General features: G+C 53.6%; 1 protein-coding gene across 1 annotated transcript in view; it reads right to left on the reverse strand.

Moving 5' to 3' along the window:
- Positions 1–20,999, reverse strand: part of LOC140201831 (solute carrier family 23 member 2-like) — a 116,616-nt gene that overhangs the window by 90,740 nt on the left and 4,877 nt on the right. Inside the window, exon 2 of the mRNA XM_072266539.1 lies at positions 8,775–9,060. Within this exon, the coding sequence (XP_072122640.1) occupies positions 8,775–8,882 (108 nt within the window). The 5' untranslated portion in view covers positions 8,883–9,060. The remainder of the gene's footprint in view (positions 1–8,774; positions 9,061–20,999) is intronic.

The raw sequence follows: 20,999 nt of genomic DNA on the forward strand, positions 1-20,999 counted from the left end.
GGTCAAAAAAGAGCAGCTGCTAATTATTGCCGTGCTCCACTTGAGCTCTGAGGCACCACATCATTACCAATATTTCATGGAAACCATACAGGCACAGAACACCAGCTGTGATTATCATGCCAAAATTCATTGTCATCATCTGTATTTGCCTTTGAGGGTGAAGTTCCAAGTCCTCCAAACTAGCTTGATCATGGGTCTGTGCTTCATTAGCCTCTCTTTATGAGAGTTCCAAGGGTTGGTCACTAACCTAAGCCCAAAACTGGATCAGAAGTACTATCCAACGGTCTCTAACAGGGGAACAAGCACAGAGTTCAGAAGGAAAGACACTACAGGATGTTAAGAGCATTTTTCAGGGTAAGCATGTATAGCAAGTAACTTTAGCAACTGACTTCAGCCATCAGGCTTCAGATCTGAATATGAACTGCAGATTAAATCTAAAATGCAGCTCTGAACAATGGTTTCCTAAGAACCATGAAACCACATTTAATTGGAAGACTAGACAATGCTGATTTAAATTTGTTATTTGGTGTCTGTAGTGTGGGTACAAAGAGGAAGGTGTGAGGGTGGTGTGTAGTTCAAGGAGACTTTGTAAATATGGAATTGTCCTCTGAGATTTAGTATTTAAAATGGCGTGTCGTATTAGGTCAATATGAAGGGGTCTCAATATGAAGCCCCTATTTGTCGAATAAAGAGACTACTTCAGATATACCAATACTTCTCTCCGGTGACTTTGTTCATGTGACAACACAGGACGCCCTCACTGCCAAAATTAGGAAGCTGCAGCTTTGATAGGAGTGCAATAAACCCCTTGGGCAGCACAGTCGTGTAGTGGTCAGCAGAATGCTTTACAGTATTAGCGACCCGGGTTCAATTCCCGCTGATGCTTGTAAGAAGTTTGTATGTTTCCTCCCACAGTCCAAAGACATACCGGTTGGTAGTTAACTGGTCATTGTAAATTGTCCCGTGATTAGGTCAGCATTAAATTGAGGGACTACTGGACAGCACCTATTCCGTGCTGTATCCCAATAAGAAAAAAATTTAAGCTAGGAGCAGAGGAGGCAGCCAGGCTCGGTGGAAAGATGAGCTACATACAGTTGTGATAACTGAAAATGATCAGGAATACATATATCAAGGAGACTAACAGCTACACGACAAACCCTGTTATCCAAAAGTTCAAAGATGGTGAAGTAGCAGGGATCACCAAATATCCAATTTAAAAAGTCAGGGTCATTATTTAATTTCTGCATACATCAAACGAGATGGTGCTTGTGGACAGGTCAAAGAGACCGGGATTGCACCCACCACTGCAGCCAAGAAAAACAACATTACACAGCCTGTTTGTGGGACCTGGAAAATTGTATTCAATTGCCATATTCAAAAGGTAATCGGATAAGTTCTTGCAAAAGTAAAATCAGTAGAGCTTTGGGAAGTGGTATGTGCCGGCATGGATTCAATGAGCCAAATGGCTCCATTCATGCTACCAGATGGTCAATATCGTTATCCATTATTCTGGAAGAAGGTTAAAGGAAATGTTCAAAGAGCAAACAGATCACTACCCAGGACAAAAACTGACAAAATAACACACGAGAAATAGTCTTCTGACTGGGGATGTTAACAGATGAAACCTAATGCCCCCAACACAGTTTGAAAGGATGGGAGACTCCCATTCCACAGGACCATACGTAAAGGATGCATTTCTACAGCATACGCCACACCCCCTTCAGACGTAAAGTGCTTTTGAACTGCAAGTCCCATTCTCACATACAAAACATGGGAGACACCATGCCAAGCAAGCTGCCAGAAAGAGCAACATAACAGTGACAGGTAATGTTTAACCAGGGACAATTATTGATTAGTGTCATGGAAGAACTCTCACTCTGTTACAGTCAGCCCAGAAACAGGCCCTTCAGCCCATTTAGCCCATGCCAAACTGGTACTCTGCCTACTCCCATCAATCTGCACCTGGACCATAGTCCTCCACACTCTTCTCAAGCGTCTTATTTTTATTATTTCATTGATTTAGATAACAGCTCGCTAACAGGCCCTTCCAGGGCAGCGAGCCCAATTACACCCACATAATCAATTAACCTACCACCCTGCAAGTCTTTGGAATGTGGGAGGAAACCCACGCGGTCACAGGGAGACCAGACAAACTCCTTACAGGCAGCAGTGGAATTACCATGGAAATTTTTACGTCCACTTCAGGATACAACTCCATAAAAGGGTTTGTGGAGGGTCAAACTAGATCCTTCTCCTTGGTATCTGAGTGGGTTCTAAAATGCAACACCTTCTTCTAACCAGAGAAACAAAAAGATGGTGATGCTGGAGCCCCAGGCAACAAACAATTGAGAAGGATTTATGGGGGTGGTGGGGACGGACCAGGAATTACTGACATTTCAACCTGAAACATTGACCTGCTGTGTTCCACCAGCAGACTGCCTGCTGCACCTTCTAACTGTTCACAACTGATCTTCAGCTCAAACCATGTCAATCAAGCTTGCGGACGACACAGCATTGATGAGATGGGGCACAGAGAAGGAGTGGAGTGGCTCGTGGATTGATGTGAGAAGAGTGAACTCGGAGATGAACAAGGAAATCATTGTGGACCTCAGGAAGGAGCAGGTGAACCATCTCCCCCTCTACGAATACATGGCTCCTCCATAGAGAGAGTTAAGTGCACCAAGATCCTGAGAGTCCACATCAAGGAAGACCTCACCTGGTCCCATAACATCAGCTCCCTAAACAAGGCGGCACAGCAGCACCTCCACATTGAGGCAAGCAAGGCTCCCCCCTCACCCCCCCATCTGAGCTGAATTTTATAGGAGCACCATCGAGAGCATCCTCACAAGTTGCATCTCTATTTGGAACAGGACCAGCAATGTTCCTTCTAAGGTGATCATGTGTGCTACTAGCCCACAAAGGAATTTAAACTGCGCACAAAAGGTTGTCACCCTCAACCTCGTTGGCATGAGAAGTATATTTCACCATCGTACACAATCACATTTCCCTTTCTGTTTTCTGATGTAGAGAGTGTTGACAACGTGAAGCTTGTGATGATTTGTCAGCAGAATTTAGAACTGGCTTATTTATACTGTTTTTTTTGAAGAAATTATTCGGTGCTCACATGCTGCTGTCACTGGGCAAAAAATTGCACAGCACTGGTCATTACAAACTAGAGGGAACATTGGGCTGCGTCCCTACAAAGGACTGTGAGAATGGCTGAGAGGATCATTGGTGTCTCCCTACCATTGATTGGGGACATACGCAATGCCCTGAGTATTATCAAGGATCCCACCCATCCATCATGCATCCTCTTCGGCTTTCCACATCAGGCAGGAGACTTTGATGCAAAAAAACAAGAATGGACAGGATGGAAACCAGTTTCTTCCCTCAGGCGATTAGGCTTCTGAACTCCTGCTGCATCACATTGAAAGTGTCACTGGGTAATCGGTTCTGTACCTTACAATATTTAATTCATGCACTTCACTTTGTTTCATCATGCATAATTCATCTGTAGGTTTTATCCTTACTTTCATAAGTTATTATATGTTACATGACCTAGTGTGCTTTACTCCCTGGTTTGGAGAAACGTTGTCTCCTTTGACAGTATACATGTACAGTGTCTATCTGTACATGTATACACTGATCAACAAAAAAACTCTCCTAACAAAGTGAAAAGAAATCAGTGTCAAAAAAAGACAAATTAAATCTACTGTGATTCAATGTTATAAAGCAATAAAACATGAAAACTTCCCAGGGATGGGGGGGGGGGGGGGGGTGAATGTTTTTTAAAGGCACTGTATATAGTTAAATGACAATAGGCTTGACTTAGCTTCAGCAAATACCTTCCTATAGGCAATTGGGTTTTCACTGGTGTAGTATTAACCTGCTGGGACATACAGCTACATTACATCACCATTCCAAAAGGCAATAGCCTGGCATGATACACTCAACAGCTCCAGTAATTTCTTTTTGGGATTTTCAAGTGTCTCACTGTTGGCCTATCTCCTCTCATTCACTCACATAGACAAACTGAGATCCAAGATGTAGGATCTGTCGCTTTTTCTGCAAACTCCTCTGGAACTAATCTGCCAAGTCTCTGCACTCCTCCAACCTGGTCCCTACTGCACCTCAGAAGTTAATTATTTCAATCACTGCAGCCAAGGTCTCGAATTCCCTTCTCAAACCGCTCTTCTCTCTTCCTATTGACGACAGCCTCAAGAAGAGCCAGGGCTTTTCTCTTTGGAGTGAAGGAGGATGAGAGGTAACTTACTAGAGGTGTACAAAGGTTAGGCACCCTGGCTATATATATGTGCCCAAGACTTTTGCACAGTACTGTAGTAATTTTATGTATTGCACTGTACTGCTGCCACAAAAACAAAAAGTATCATGACATACGTGAATGATGATAGACTTGACTCTGATATGGGTTTCCACTGAAAGTGAGAAGGGGGCAGGGAGAAGGGGATCATGGTCAGGAAAAGGGGAAGGGAGAGGAGAGGGAACAGGAAGCACCAGAGAGATGCAAACAGGAATGCTGCAGATGCTGGAAATTCAAGCAACACACATCAAAGTTGCTGGTGAACGCAGCAGGCCAGGCAGCATCTGTAGGAAGAGGTGCAGTCGACGTTTCAGGCCGAGACCCTTCATCAGGACTAACTGAAGGAAGAGTGAGTAAGGGATTTGAAAGTTGGAGGGGGAGGGGGAGATCCAAAATTATAGGAGAAGACAGGAGGGGGAGGGATAGAGCCAAGAGCTGGACAGGTGATAGGCAAAAGGGGATACGAGAGGATCATGGGACAGGAGGTCCGGGAAGAAAGACAAGGGGGGGGGGACCCAGAGGATGGGCAAGAGGTATATTCAGAGGGACAGAGGGAGAAAAAGGAGAGTGAGAGAAAGAATGTGTGCATAAAAATAAGTAACAGATGGGGTACGAGGGGGAGGTGGGGCATTAGCGGAAGTTAGAGAAGTTGATGTTCATGCCATCAGGTTGGAGGCTACCCAGACGGAATATAAGGTGTTGTTCCTCCAACCTGAGTGTGGCTTCATCTTTACAGTAGAGGAGGCCGTGGATAGACATGTCAGAATGGGAATGGGATGTGGAATTAAAATGTGTGGCCACTGGGAGATCCTGCTTTCTCTGGCGGACAGAGCGTAGATGTTCAGCAAAGCTGTCTCCCAGTCTGCGTCGGGTCTCGCCAATATATAAAAGGCCACATCGGGAGCACCGAACGCAGTATATCACCCCAGTTGACTCACCAGTGAAGTGTTCCCTCACCTGGAAGGACTGTTTGGGGCCCTGAATGGTGGTAAGGGAGGAAGTGTAAGGGCATGTGTAGCACTTGTTCCGCTTACACAGATAAGTGCCAGGAGGGAGATCAGTGGGAGGGATGGGGGGGACGAATGGACAAGGGAGTTGCGTAGGGAGCGATCCCTGCGGAATGCAGAGAGAGGGGGGGAGGGAAAGATGTGCTTAGTGGTGGGATCCCGTTGGAGGTGGCGGAAGTTACGGAGAATAATATGTTGGACCCGGAGGCTGGTGGGGTGGTAGGTGAGGACAAGGGGAACCCTATTCCTAGTGGGGTGGCGGGAGGATGGAGTGAGAGCAGATGTACATGAAATGAGGGAGATGCGTTTAAGAGCAGAGTTGATAGTGGAGGAAGGGAAGCCCCTTTCTTTAAAAAAGGAAGACATCTCCCTCGTCCTAGAATGAAAAGCCTCATCCTGAGAGCAGATGCGGCGGAGACGGAGGAATTGCGAGAAGGGGATGGCATTTTTGCAAGAGACAGGGTGAGAAGAGGAATAGTCCAGATAGCTGTGAGAGTCAGTAGGCTTATAGTAGACATCAGTGGATAAGCTGTCTCCAGAGACAGAGACAGAAAGATCTAGAAAGGGGAGGGGTGTGTCAGAAATGGACCAGGTAAACTTGAGGGCAGGGTGAAAGTTGGAGGCAAAGTTAATAAAGTCAACAAGTTCTGCATGCGTGCAGGAAGCAGCGCCAATGCAGTCGTCGATGTAGCGAAGGAAAAGTGGGGGACAGATACCAGAATAGGCACGGAACATAGATTGTTCCACAAACCCAACAAAAAGGCAGGCATAGCTAGGACCCATACGGATGCCCATAGCTACACCTTTAGTTTGGAGGAAGTGGGAGGAGCCGAAGGAGAAATTATTAAGAGTAAGGACTAATTCCGCTAGACGGAGCAGAGTGGTGGTAGAGGGGAACTGATTAGGTCTGGAATCCAAAAAGAAGCGTAGAGCTTTGAGACCTTCCTGATGGGGGATGGAAGTATATAAGTATATAAGGACTGGACATCCATGGTGAAAATAAAGCGCTGGGGGCCAGGGAACTTAAAATCATCGAAAAGTTTAAGAGCGTGAGAAGTGTCACGAACATAGGTAGGAAGGGATTGAACAAGGGGGGATAAAACCGTGTCGAAGTATGCAGAAACGAGTTCAGTGGGGCAGGAGCAAGCTGAGACAATAGGTCGGCCAGGACAGGCAGGTTTGTGGATCTTGGGTAGGAGGTAGAAATGGGAAGTGCGGGGCGTGGGAACTATAAGGTTGGTAGCAGTGGATGGGAGATCCCCTGAGCGGATAAAGTCGGTGATGGTGTGGGAGACAATGGCCCGGTGCTCCTTAGTGGGGTCACGATTGAGGGGTAAATAAGAGGAGGTATCCACGAGTTGTCGCTGTGCCTCGGCAAGGTAGAGGTCAGTACGCCAGACTACAACAGCACCCCCCTTATCGGCGGGTTTAATAATGTTAGGATTAGTGCGGAGGGAGTGGAGAGCAGAGCGTTCCGAAGGAGTGAGGTTGGAATGGGGACAAGGTGCGGTGAAGTCGAGACGGTTGATGTCCCGTCGGCAATTAGCGATAAAGAGATCCAGAGCAGGCAGAAGATCAGAGCGGTGTGTCCATAAAGAAGTGGAGGGTTGAAGACGGGAGAAGGGGTCATCGGTGGGGGTGGAAGAGTCCTTGCCGAAGAAGTAGGCTCGGAGACGGAGACAGCGGAAGAAAAGTTCCGCATCATGGCGAACACGGAACTCGCTGAGGTGTGGGCGAAGGGGGACAAACGTGAGGCCCTTACTGAGAACAGAGCGTTCTGCCTCCGACAGTTGAAGGTCGGAGGGGATGGTAAAGACCCGGTATGAGTGAGAGCTGGGATCAGAGGGGGGAGGTCAGTGGAGAGGGGAGGGTTGGGGTGAGAGGAAGATGGAGCCTCTGAGGGCCCAGGAGTTGACGGTGGGATCTGAGGAAGACAGGGCTGCGGAGTAGTGGTGGGGGAAGGGGAGGCGGGAGTCACAATAGCAGCACATAAAGACCCGGCCTGGAGTTCAAGGCTGGAATCTTGAGAGCTGGGATCAGAGGGGGGAGGGAGGAGGCTGGGGGTGTCCAGCACCAGAGAGACATTCTGTAATGATCAATAAACTAATTATCTGGAATCAAATTATCTTGCCTCAGGGCTGGGTGTGTCTGCACCTGCACTGCCTCTGCCTCAGCATTCCTTCTCTGTCACCTGTCCCTCACCGCTCCCGCAGCACTCCACCCCCGCCATTCCCACATCCTTTGCTCCAACCAGATCTACAAACTTCCTCTCCACTATGTGAAATAGATCTGTCTAAGACTTCTCCTTGTATTTTATACGTTCAAGGTTGAAAGTAAATTTATTATCAAAGTACAGATACATCACTCTATACAACCCTGAGACTCATTTTCTTGCAGGCATTCACAGTAAATACAAGGAACACAGTATAATCAATGAAAGAGCGCCCCCAACAGGAGGTACAACAACCAATGTGCAAAAAACAACAAACTGTGCAAATACACAAATGATAATAACAATAATAATAATAAATAAATAAGCAATAAATATTGAGAACATGAAACTGAATCCAGTTCAGTGGGAACAGTTCAGTGTTGCGGTGAGTGAAGTTATCTCCCCTGGTTCAAGAGCCTGATAGCTGAGGGGTAATAACTGTTCCTGAACCTGGTGGTGTGGGACCTGAGGCTCCCGTCCCTCCTTCCTCATGGTAGCAGCGAGAAGAGAGCATGGCCTTGATGGTGGGAATCCTTGACGATAGGTGCTGCTTTCCTGCATAGATGTGCTCAATGGTGGGAGGCCTTTAGCCCTGATGGACTAGGCCGTATTCAGTACTTTTAGAGGGCATTTCTGCTCAAGGGTATTGGTGTTTCCATACCAAGACATGATCCGACCAGTCAAAATTCTCTCCACCACACAAGTATAGAGGATTTATCAAAGTTTTGGATGACATGCAAAATCTTCCCAAATATGAGGCATAGGCAGAGAGGACAGTCAGAGCCTTTTTCCCAGGTCGACGATAGCCAATACCAGAGGACATCCTTTCAAAGTGAGTCATCAAGGAAGGTTTAGGGGAGACGTCAGAGGTACTTTATTTTTTAAAATAACACAAAATGTTAAGGGTCTGGAATGCACTCCCTGGGAGAGCAGGTGAGGCCGATACAGTCGCAGCATTTAAGATACCCTATACCCTGAGATAGGCACACGGATGAAACAGAAATGCAGAGTGATAGGAGGGAAGGGTTAGACTGACCGTGTAGTCGGCTAAAAAGTCAACATAATATCATGGGCTGAAAGGCCCGTACTGTGCTACATTGTTCTATGTCCAAACACTCATTATGAACTGCTTCCTTGACCGGGCTGTTCCCTTACCAGACAGAGTGTCCCGTATCATTTAGTTGGGCAAGCGATGCAACACAAATGTCGTTTTTACACTTTTGGTGACTCTTACCGGTACTGGGAAGAACGCAGCCGAGTGCTTCTCATCCTCGTACTTGCTGTCAGATGTGCTGCCGGTCTCCATGCTGCCCTTGGTGGTTGTATTTTTTCCGATTCCCATCGATTCCCAGAAGGAGCAAAGGTGGAAGGGACAGGGTGCAATGGATGTAAAGGTAGTAGATGGAGTAGGTTGGATGGGGTGGGGCGGGTCAGTTCTCTCACACCAGCCTCGAGGACGGTCACGAACTCGTCACAGACACGAACGACATGACCTGCTGATTTGTTGAATGTCCCTTGACCTGAAAATGAAGTAAAAACACGGATCATGCAAATTGGTGAGAAGCGAGATAGAACTGCCATCAGCGAATCTGACCCATTGTCCTAAATAAACACTATCAGATAAAATATACATCTCCATCAGCCATTCAACCAGAAGGTTTGCTTATCAACTTATGCTGCTCCTAAGATATGACTCAACATTTTCCCCAAAGAAGGGTGGGGCAACAGTGCTTACATAAACTCAAGTTACTCAACACCATCGGGTTGCAAATTTGAGATATGGGTGTTCAGGGAACAGTAGGGAATGAGAGGGAGTGCGAGAGCATGTGCGAGAGCAGGAGAGAGGGAGAGTGAGAGAGAAAGATTGAGAGCACGTGCGCGAGAGGAAGAGCATTAGTGGAAACATGCACGAGAGAGAAATTACACCAGTGAAGCTCACCCATCATCCTAATTAAACATCAGATAAAACATACATGGAAAAACATCTCCATCAGCCAGTCAATGAGAAATACTTCCACCTCTCAGTAAGTCTGTTTACCTGCAACATCAATTTATGCTGCTCCTGACATATGATTCAACATTTTTCCCCCAAAGGAGGGTGGGGCAACAGTGCTTACATAAACTCCAGTTATTCAACACCATCAAGTTGCAAATTTGAGATATGGGTGTTCAGGGAACAGTAGGGAATGAGAGGGAGTGCGAGAGCATGTGGGAGAGCAGGAAAGCGGGAGAGAGAGCGAGAGAGAAAGTAAGCATGCGGGAGAGTGAGAGAGAGAGAGATAGAGAGCGCGCGCGAGGGAGAATAACAAGAGCATGTGCGTGAGAGAGAGAGAGAGAGAGAGAGAGAGAGCAGGAACATGCACGAGAGAGAAATTACACCAGTGAAGCTCACCCATCATCCTAAATAAACATCAGATAAAACATACAGGAAAAACATCTCCATCAGCCAGTCAATGAGAAATACTTCCACCTCTCAGTAAGTCTGTTTACCTGCAACATCAATTTATGCTGCTCCTGACATATGATTCAACATTTTTCCCCAAAGGAGGATGGGGCAACAGTGCTTACATAAACTCGAGTTATTCAACACCATCAGGTTGCAAATTTGAGATATGGGTGTTCAGGGAACAGTAGGGAATGAGAGGGAGTGCGAGAGCATGTGCGAGAGCAGGAGAGAGGGAGAGTGAGAGAGAAAGATTGAGAGCACGTGCGCGAGAGGAAGAGCATTAGTGGAAACATGCACGAGAGAGAAATTACACCAGTGAAGCTCACCCATCATCCTAATTAAACATCAGATAAAACATACATGGAAAAACATCTCCATCAGCCAGTCAATGAGAAATACTTCCACCTCTCAGTAAGTCTGTTTACCTGCAACATCAATTTATGCTGCTCCTGACATATGATTCAACATTTTTCCCCCAAAGGAGGGTGGGGCAACAGTGCTTACATAAACTCCAGTTATTCAACACCATCAAGTTGCAAATTTGAGATATGGGTGTTCAGGGAACAGTAGGGAATGAGAGGGAGTGCGAGAGCATGTGGGAGAGCAGGAAAGCGGGAGAGAGAGCGAGAGAGAAAGTAAGCATGCGGGAGAGTGAGAGAGAGAGAGAGATAGAGAGCGCGCGCGAGGGAGAATAACAAGAGCATGTGCGTGAGAGAGAGAGAGAGAGAGAGAGAGAGAGAGAGCAGGAACATGCACGAGAGAGAAATTACACCAGTGAAGCTCACCCATCATCCTAAATAAACATCAGATAAAACATACAGGAAAAACATCTCCATCAGCCAGTCAATGAGAAATACTTCCACCTCTCAGTAAGTCTGTTTACCTGCAACATCAATTTATGCTGCTCCTGACATATGATTCAACATTTTTCCCCAAAGGAGGATGGGGCAACAGTGCTTACATAAACTCGAGTTATTCAACACCATCAGGTTGCAAATTTGAGATATGGGTGTTCAGGGAACAGTAGGGAATGAGAGGGAGTGCGAGAGCATGTGCGAGAGCAGGAGAGAGGGAGAGTGAGAGAGAAAGATTGAGAGCACGTGCGCGAGAGGAAGAGCATTAGTGGAAACATGCACGAGAGAGAAATTACACCAGTGAAGCTCACCCATCATCCTAATTAAACATCAGATAAAACATACATGGAAAAACATCTCCATCAGCCAGTCAATGAGAAATACTTCCCCCTCTCAGTAAGTCTGTTTACCTGCAACATCAATTTATGCTGCTCCTGACATATGATTCAACATTTTTCCCCCAAAGGAGGGTGGGGCAACAGTGCTTACATAAACTCCAGTTATTCAACACCATCAAGTTGCAAATTTGAGATATGGGTGTTCAGGGAACAGTAGGGAATGAGAGGGAGTGCGAGAGCATGTGGGAGAGCAGGAAAGCGGGACAGAGAGCGAGAGAGAAAGAAAGCATGCGGGAGAGAGAGAGAGAGAGAGAGAGCAGGAACATGCACGAGAGAGAAATTACACCAGTGAAGCTCACCCATTGTCCTAAGTAAACATTATCAGATAAAACATACAGGAAAAAACGTCTCCATCAGCCAGTCAATGAGAAATACTTCCACCTCTCAGCAGGTCTGCTTATCTACAACATCAAATTTATGCTGCTCCTGACATGATTCAACATTTTTCCCCAAAGATGGGTGGAGCAACAGTGCTTACATAAACTCCAGTTATTCAACACCATCAGGTTGCAAACGCAACACAAGGAAATCTGCAGACACTGGAAATTCAAGCAACACACACAAAAAATGCTGGTGAACGCAGCAGGCCAGGCAGCATCTATAGCAAGAGGTACAGTGGATATTTCCGGCCAAGACCCTTCACCAGGACTAACTGAAAGAAGAGATAGTAAGAGATTTGAAAGTGGGAGGGGGAGATCCGAAATGATAGGAGAAGACAGGAGGGGGAGGGATGGAGCCAAGAGCTGGACAGGTGATTGGCAAAAGGGATATGAGGCTGGAGAAGGGAGAGGATCATGGGATGGATGGGAGGCCTAGGGAGAAAGAAAGGGGGAGGGGGGGGACATACCCAGAGGATGGGCAAGGAGTTATAGTGAGAGAGACAGAGAGAGGAAAAAAGGGGGGGAAATAATAATAATAATAATAATAAATAACAGATGGGGTATGAAGGGGAGGTGGGGCATTAACAGAAGTTAGAGAAGTCAATGTTCATGCCATCAGGTTGGAGGCTACCCATACGGAATACAAGGTGTTGTTCTTCCAACCTGAGTGTAGCTTCATCTTGACAATAGGGGAGGCCGTGGGGAGACATATCAGAATGGGAATGGGACGTGGAATTAAAATGCATGGCCACTGGGAGATCCTGCTTTCTCTGGCCTCCCGTCCCATGATCCTCTCCCTTCTCCAGCCTCGTATCCCTTTTGCCAATCAACTTCCCGACTCTTAGCTCCATCCTTCCCCCTCCTGTCTTCTCCTATCATTTCGGATCTCCCCCTCCCCCTTTCAAATCTCCTATTATCTCTTCTATCAGTTAGTCCTGACGAAGCGTCTCGGGCCAAAACGTCGACTGTACCTCTTCCTGCAGATGCTGCCTGGTCTGCTGCGTTCACCAGCATTTTTTGTGTGTATTGCATGAGGTTACAAATTTGAGATATGGGTGTTCTGGGAACAGCAGGGAATGAGCGGGAGTGCGAGAGCATGCAGGAGAGAGAACGAAAGCAAAAGCATGTGTGAGAGAGCGAGTGAGAAAGTGTGCACAAGACAGAGTGAGAGGGAGAGCGAGAATGTGCACGAGAGCGAAAGTGTGCGTGAGAGAAAGTGGCAGCGTGTGTGAGAGAGGTCGAGAGCGTGCACGAGAGAGAGAGAGAGGAAAAGAAAGAAAGAGGGCACAAGAGAGAGAAATGGCACACGGGACGGTGAGGGACCAGGGGTGCGAGACAGAGAGGGAGGGCAGGCGCGCGTGCGCAAGAGTGAGAGAGAGAAGACGGGCACGAGAGAGAGGGGGCGGGAACATACATGTGAGAGAAATTACAACAGTGATGCTCTCCCATCGTCCTAAATAAACATTATCAGATGAAAAATACACGGAAAAACATCGACATCAGCCAGTCAATGAGAAATACTTCCACCTCTCAGGAGACAATACACATCAAAGTTGCTGGTGAACGCAGCAGGCCAGGCAGCATCTCTAGGAAGAGGTGCAGTCGACGTTTCAGGCCGAGACCCTTCGTCAGGACTAACTGAAGGAAGAGTGAGTAAGAGATTTGAAAGTGGGAGAGGGAGGGGGAGATCCAAAATGATAGGAGAAGACAGGAGGGGGAGGGATGGAGCCAAGAGCTGGAAAGTTGATAGGCAAAAGGGATACGAGAGGATCATGGGACAGGAGGTCCGGGAAGAAAGACAAGGGGGGGGGACCCAGAGGATGGGCAAGGGGTATAGTCAGAGGGACAGAGGGAGAAAAAGGAGAGTGAGAGAAAGAATGTGTGTATAAAAATAAGTAACAGATGGGGTACGAGGGGGAGGTGGGGCATTAGCGGAAGTTTGAGAAGTCGATGTTCATGCCATCAGGTTGGAGGCTACCCAGACGGAATACAAGGTGTTGTTCCTCCAACCTGAGTGTGGCTTCATCTTTACAGTAGAGGAGGTCGTGGATAGACATGTCAGAATGGGAATGGGATGTGGAATTAAAATGTGTGGCCACTGGGAGATCCTGCTTTCTCTGGCGGACAGAGCGTAGGTGTTCAGCGAAACAATCCCCCAGTCTGCGTCGGGTCTTGCCAATATATAAAAGGCCACATCGGGAGCACCGGACGCAGTATATCACCCCAGTCGACTCACAGGTGAAGTATCGCCTCACCTGGAAGGACTGTTTGGGGCCCTGAATGGTGGTAAGGGAGGAAGTGTAAGGGCATGTGTAGCACTTGTTCCGCTCACAAGGATAAGTGCCAGGAGGAAGATCAGTGGGGAGGGATGGGGGGGACGAATGGACCTCTCAGGAGGTCTGCTTATCTACAACATCAATTTATGCTGCTCCTGACATGATTCAACATTGTTCCCCAAAGTTGGGTGGGGCAACAGTGCTTACATAAACTCGAGTTATTCAACACCATCAGGTTGCAAATTTGAGATATGGGTGTTCTGGGAACAGCAGGGAATGAGAGGGAATGCGAGAGCATGCGGGAGAGAGATCGAAAGCAAACGTGTGCGTGAGAGAGAGTGAGAGAGCGTGCACAAGACAGAGAGAGAGAGCGAGAATGTGCACAAGAGCGAAAGTGAGTACGTGAGAGAGAGCAACAGCGTGTGTGAGAGAGAGGTCAAGAGCAGGCACGAGAGAGACAGAAAGGAAGGGAGAGTGAGAGAGAGAGGGCGCAAGAGAGGGATTGCGCGAGAGAGGGAGAGGGTGCGAGAGGGAGAGGGAGAGGGCACGAGAGAGAGGGAGAGGGAGAGGGCATGAGAGAGAGGGAGAGGGAGAGGGCACGAGAGAGAGGGAGAGGGTGCAGGAGAGGTATTGCGCGAGAGAGAGGGCGCACAAGAGAGTGACGGAGGGGGTGCGAGGGGCGCCGGCAGCGCGAGGTGGGTGCGGGAAAGGGGCAAGAGGGGGAGAGGGCGAGAGAGAGAGAGAGGGCGAGAGGCAGAGAGAGGGAGGGCGCGCGAGAGAGAGAGAGGGAGAGAGAGAGAGGGCGCGTGAGAGGGGGAGAGGGGGAGAGGGGGAGAGGGGGAGGGAGAGGGAGAGGGAGAGGGAGAGGGAGAGGGAGAGGGAGAGGGAGAGGGAGAGGGAGAGGGAGAGGGAGAGGGAGAGGGAGAGGGAGAGGGAGAGGGAGAGGGAGAGGGAGAGGGAGAGGGAGAGGGAGAGGGAGAGGGAGAGGGAGAGGGAGAGGGAGAGGGAGAGGGAGAGGGAGAGGGAGAGGGAGAGGGAGAGGGAGAGGGAGAGGGAGAGGGAGAGAGAGAGAGAGAGAGAGAGAGAGAGAGAGAGAGAGAGAGAGAGAGAGAGAGAGAGAGGGAGGGCAGGCACGAGAGAGAGAGAGGGGGCAGGCACGAGAGAGAGAGAGAGAGAGAGGGGGGCAGGCACAACAGAGAGAAAGAGGGGGCAGGAATGAGAGAGAGAGAGAGAGAGAGAGAGGGGCAGGCACGAGAGAGAGAGGGAGGGCAGGCACAAGAGAGAGAGGGAGAGGGGGGCAAGTACAAGAGAGAGAGGGGGGGCAGGCACGAGAGAGAGAGAAGGGGCAGGCACGAGAGAGAGAGAGGGGGCAGGCACGAGAGGGGGGCAGGCACGAGGGGGGGGCAGGCACGAGGGGGGGGCAGGGGGCAGGCACGAGAGAGAGACAGGGGGCAGGCACGAGAGAGAGACAGGGGGCAGGCACAAGAGAGAGAGAGAGTGGGAGGGCAGGCACGAGAGAGAGATGGGGGGCAGGCACGAGAGAGAGGGGGGCAGGCACGAGAGAGAGAGAGAGAGAGAGAGAGCGTGCGCGCGAGAGAGAGAGGCGCGCACGAGAAAGAGAGAGAGGGGGCAAGCGAGAGAGAGGGGCAGGCACGAGAGAGAGGGGGGTGCAGGCACGAGAGGGGGGGCAGGCACGAGAGGGGGGGCAGGCACGAGAGAGAGAGAGAGAGGGGGCAGGCACGAGAGAGAGAGAGAGGGGGGCAGGCACGAGAGAGAGGGGGGGCAGGCACGAGAGAGAGGGGGGGCAGGCACGAGAGAGAGAGGGGGCAGGCACGAGAGAGAGAGGGGGCAGGCACGAGAGAGAGAGAGAGGGAGCAGGCACGAGAGAGAGAGAGAGGGAGCAGGCACGAGAGAGAGAGAGAGAGAGAGGGAGCAGGCACGAGAGAGAGAGACAGAGAGGGAGCAGGCACGAGAGAGAGAGACAGAGAGGGAGCAGGCACGAGAGAGAGAGAGAGAGGGAGCAGGCACGAGAGACAGAGAGAGAGAGGGAGCAGGCACGAGAGAGAGAGAGAGAGAGGGAGCAGGCACGAGAGAGAGAGAGAGCAGGCACGAGAGAGAGAGAGCAGGAACGAGAGAGAGAGAGGGGGGCAGGCACGAGACGGGGGCAGGCACGAGAGGGGGGGGCAGGCACGAGAGAGAGAAGGGGGGCAGACTCGAGAGAGAGAGAAGGGGGGCAGACTCGAGAGAGAGAGAGAGGAGGCAGGCACGAGAGAGAGGGGGGCAGGCACAAGAGAGAGAGAGAGGGGGGCAGGCATGAGGGGGGGCAGGCACGAGAGAGAGAGAGAGAGCAAGAACAAGAGAGAGAGAGAGAGGGGGGGGACAGGCACAAGAGAGGGGAGGGCAGGCACGAGGGGGGGGACAGGCACGAGGGGGCGGGACAGGCACGAGGGGGAGAAGGGGGGCAGACTCGAGAGGGAGAAGGGGGGCAGGCTCGAGAGGGAGAGAGGGGGCATGCACGAGAGAGAGAGAGGGGGCAGGCACGAGAGAGAGAGAGGGGGCAGGCACGAGAGAGAGAGAGGGGGCAGGCACGAGAGAGAGAGAGAGAGCAGGCACGAGAGAGAGAGAGAGGGGGCAGGGAGGAGAGAGAGAGCGAGGGGGCAGGGAGGAGAGAGAGAGAGCGAGGGGGCAGGCAGGAGAGTGAGAGAGAGCGAGGGGGCAGGCAGGAGAGTGAGAGAGAGCGAGGGGGCAGGCAGGAGAGTGAGAGAGAGCAGGCAGGAGAGTGAGAGAGAGCGAGGGGGCAGGCAGGAGAGTGAGAGAGAGCAGGCAGGAGAGTGAGAGAGAGCGAGGGGGCAGGCAGGAGAGTGAGAGCGAGCGAGGGGGCAGGCAGGAGAGTGAGAGCGAGCGAGGGGGCAGGCAGGAGAGTGAGAGCGAGCGAGGGGGCAGGCAGGAGAGTGAGAGCGAGCGAGGGGGCAGGCAGGAGAGTGAGAGCGAGCGAGGGGGCAGGCAGGAGAGTGAGAGCGAGCGAGGGGGCAGGCAGGAGAGTGAGAGCGAGCGAGGGGGCAGGCAGGAGAGTGAGAGCGAGCGAGGGGGCAGGCAGGAGAGTGAGAGCGAGCGAGGGGGCAGGCAGGAGAGTGAGAGCGAGCGAGGGGGCAGGCAGGAGAGTGAGAGCGAGCGAGGGGGCAGGCAGGAGAGTGAGAGCGAGCGAGGGGGCAGGCAGGAGAGTGAGAGCGAGCGAGGGGGCAGGCAGGAGAGTGAGAGCGAGCGAGGGGGCAGGCAGGAGAGTGAGAGCGAGCGAGGGGGCAGGCAGGAGAGTGAGAGCGAGCGAGGGGGCAGGCAGGAGAGTGAGAGCGAGCGAGGGGGCAGGCAGGAGAGTGAGAGCGAGCGAGGGGGCAGGCAGGAGAGTGAGAGCGAGGGGGCAGGCAGGAGAGTGAGAGCGAGGGGGCAGGCAGGAGAGTGAGAGCGAGGGGGCAGGCAGGAGAGTGAGAGCGAGGGGGCAGGCAGGAGAGTGAGAGCGAGGGGGCAGGCAGGAGAGTGAGAGCGAGGGGGCAGGCAGGAGAGTGAGAGCGAGGGGGCAGGCAGGAGAGTGAGAGCGAGGGGGCAGGCAGGAGAGTGAGAGCGAGGGGGCAGGCAGGAGAGTGAGAGCGAGGGGGCAGGCAGGAGAGTGAGAGCGAGGGGGCAGGCAGGAGAGTGAGAGCGAGGGGGCAGGCAGGAGAGTGAGAGCGAGGGGGCAGGCAGGAGAGTGAGAGCGAGGGGGCAGGCAGGAGAGTGAGAGCGAGGGGGCAGGCAGGAGAGTGAGAGCGAGGGGGCAGGCAGGAGAGTGAGAGCGAGGGGGCAGGCAGGAGAGTGAGAGCGAGGGGGCAGGCAGGAGAGTGAGAGCGAGGGGGCAGGCAGGAGAGTGAGAGCGAGGGGGCAGGCAGGAGAGTGAGAGCGAGGGGGCAGGCAGGAGAGTGAGAGCGAGGGGGCAGGCAGGAGAGTGAGAGCGAGGGGGCAGGCAGGAGAGTGAGAGCGAGGGGGCAGGCAGGAGAGTGAGAGCGAGGGGGCAGGCAGGAGAGTGAGAGCGAGGGGGCAGGCAGGAGAGTGAGAGCGAGGGGGCAGGCAGGAGAGTGAGAGCGAGGGGGCAGGCAGGAGAGTGAGAGCGAGGGGGCAGGCAGGAGAGTGAGAGCGAGGGGGCAGGCAGGAGAGTGAGAGCGAGGGGGCAGGCAGGAGAGTGAGAGCGAGGGGGCAGGCAGGAGAGTGAGAGCGAGGGGGCAGGCAGGAGAGTGAGAGCGAGGGGGCAGGCAGGAGAGTGAGAGCGAGGGGGCAGGCAGGAGAGTGAGAGCGAGGGGGCAGGCAGGAGAGTGAGAGCGAGGGGGCAGGCAGGAGAGTGAGAGCGAGGGGGCAGGCAGGAGAGTGAGAGCGAGGGGGCAGGCAGGAGAGTGAGAGCGAGGGGGCAGGCAGGAGAGTGAGAGCGAGGGGGCAGGCAGGAGAGAGAGAGCGAGGGGGCAGGCAGGAGAGAGAGAGCGAGGGGGCAGGCAGGAGAGAGAGAGAGAGGGGGCAGGCACGAGAGAGAGAAGGGGGGCAGACTCGAGAGAGAGAGAAGGGAGGCAGACTCGAGAGAGAGAAGGGGGGCAGACTCGAGAGTAGAGAGAGGAGGCAGGCACGAGAGAGAGGGGGGCAGGCACAAGAGAGAGAGAGAGAGGGGGGACAGGCACAAGAGAGGGGAGGGCAGGCACGAGGGGAGGGACAGGCACGAGGGGGCGGGACAGGCACGAGGGGGAGAAGGGGGGCAGACTCGAGAGGGAGAAGGGGGGCAGGCTCGAGAGGGAGAGAGGGGGGCAGGCTCGAGAGGGAGAGATGGGGGCAGGCTCGAGAGGGAGAGAGGGGGCAGGCACGAGAGTGAGAGAGGGGGCAGGCACGAGAGAGAGAGGGGACAGGCACGAGAGAGAGAGGGGGCAGGCACGAGAGAGAGAGGGGGGGGCAGGCACGAGAGAGAGAGAGGGAGGGCAGGCACGAGGTGGGGGCAGGTACGAGAGAGAGAGGGGGGCAGGCACGAGAGAGAGAGGGCGAGAGGGCAGTCAGGAGAGAGAGAGAGCGAGGGGGCAGGCAGGAGAGAGAGAGAGAGGGCAGGCAGGAGAGGGAGCGCGCGAGGGGGCAGGCAGGAGAGGGAGCGCGCGAGGGGGAAGGCAGGAGAGGGAGCGCGCGAGGGGGAAGGCAGGAGAGGGAGCGCGCGAGGGGGCAGGCAGGAGAGGGAGCGCGCGAGGGGGCAGGCAGGAGAGGGAGCGCGCGAGGGGGCAGGCAGGAGAGTGAGAGCGAGGGGGCAGGCAGGAGAGTGAGAGCGAGGGGGCAGGCAGGAGAGTGAGAGCGAGGGGGCAGGCAGGAGAGTGAGAGCGAGGGGGCAGGCAGGAGAGTGAGAGCGAGGGGGCAGGCAGGAGAGTGAGAGCGAGGGGGCAGGCAGGAGAGTGAGAGCGAGGGGGCAGGCAGGAGAGAGAGAGAGGGGGCAGGCACGAGAGAGAGAAGGGGGGCAGACTCGAGAGAGAGAGAAGGGAGGCAGACTCGAGAGAGAGAAGGGGGGCAGACTCGAGAGAGAGAGAGAGGAGGCAGGCACGAGAGAGAGGGGGGCAGGCACAAGAGAGAGAGAGAGGGGGGCAGGCATGAGGGGGGGCAGGCACGAGAGAGAGAGAGAGAGCAGGAACAAGAGAGAGAGAGAGAGAGGGGGGACAGGCACAAGAGAGGGGAGGGCAGGCACGAGGGGGGGGACAGGCACGAGGGGGCGGGACAGGCACGAGGGGGCGGGACAGGCACGAGGGGGAGAAGGGGGGCAGGCTCGAGAGGGAGAGAGGGGGGCAGGCTCGAGAGGGAGAGAGGGGGGCAGGCTCGAGAGGGAGAGAGGGGGCAGGCACGAGAGTGAGAGAGGGGGCAGGCACGAGAGTGAGAGAGGGGGCAGGCACGAGAGAGAGAGGGGACAGGCACGAGAGAGAGAGGGGACAGGCACGAGAGAGAGAGGGGGCACGAGAGAGAGAGGGGGCAGGCACGAGGAGGGGGGGGCAGGCACGAGAGAGAGGGGGGGGGCAGGCACGAGAGAGAGAGAGGGAGGGCAGGCACGAGGTGGGGGCAGGTACGAGAGAGAGAGGGGGGCAGGCACGAGAGAGAGAGGGCGAGAGGGCAGTCAGGAGAGAGAGAGAGCGAGGGGGCAGGCAGGAGAGAGAGAGAGAGGGCAGGCAGGAGAGAGAGAGAGAGCGAGGGGGCAGGCAGGAGAGAGAGAGAGAGCGAGGGGGCAGGCAGGAGAGAGAGAGAGCGCGAGGGGGCAGGCAGGAGAGAGAGAGAGCGCGAGGGGGCAGGCAGGAGAGAGAGAGAGAGCGAGGGGGCAGGCAGGAGAGAGAGAGAGAGCGAGGGGGCAGGCAGGAGAGAGAGAGAGAGCGAGGGGGCAGGCAGGAGAGAGAGAGAGCGAGGGGGCAGGCAGGAGAGAGAGAGAGAGCGAGGGGGCAGGCAGGAGAGAGAGAGAGAGCGAGGGGGCAGGCAGGAGAGAGAGAGAGCGAGGGGGCAGGCAGGAGAGAGAGAGAGAGCGAGGGGGCAGGCAGGAGAGAGAGAGCGAGGGGGCAGGCAGGAGAGTGAGAGCGAGGGGGCAGGCAGGAGAGTGAGAGCGAGGGGGCAGGCAGGAGAGTGAGAGCGAGGGGGCAGGCAGGAGAGTGAGAGCGAGGGGGCAGGCAGGAGAGTGAGAGCGAGGGGGCAGGCAGGAGAGTGAGAGCGAGGGGGCAGGCAGGAGAGTGAGAGCGAGGGGGCAGGCAGGAGAGTGAGAGCGAGGGGGCAGGCAGGAGAGTGAGAGAGAGAGAGAGCGCGAGGGGGCAGGCAGGAGAGAGAGAGAGAGAGAGAGAGCGCGAGGGGGCAGGCAGGAGAGAGAGAGAGAGAGAGAGAGGGCGAGGGGGCAGGCAGGAGAGAGAGAGAGCGAGGGGGCAGGCAGGAGAGAGAGAGAGCGAGGGGGCAGGCAGGAGAGAGAGAGAGAGCGAGGGGGCAGGCAGGAGAGAGAGAGAGAGCGAGGGGGCAGGCAGGAGAGAGAGAGAGAGCGAGGGGGCAGGCAGGAGAGAGAGAGAGAGCGAGGGGGCAGGCAGGAGAGAGAGAGAGAGCGAGG

This window comes from Mobula birostris, chromosome 8, assembly GCF_030028105.1.
Source record: "Mobula birostris isolate sMobBir1 chromosome 8, sMobBir1.hap1, whole genome shotgun sequence".
Lineage (NCBI taxonomy): Eukaryota > Metazoa > Chordata > Chondrichthyes > Myliobatiformes > Myliobatidae > Mobula > Mobula birostris.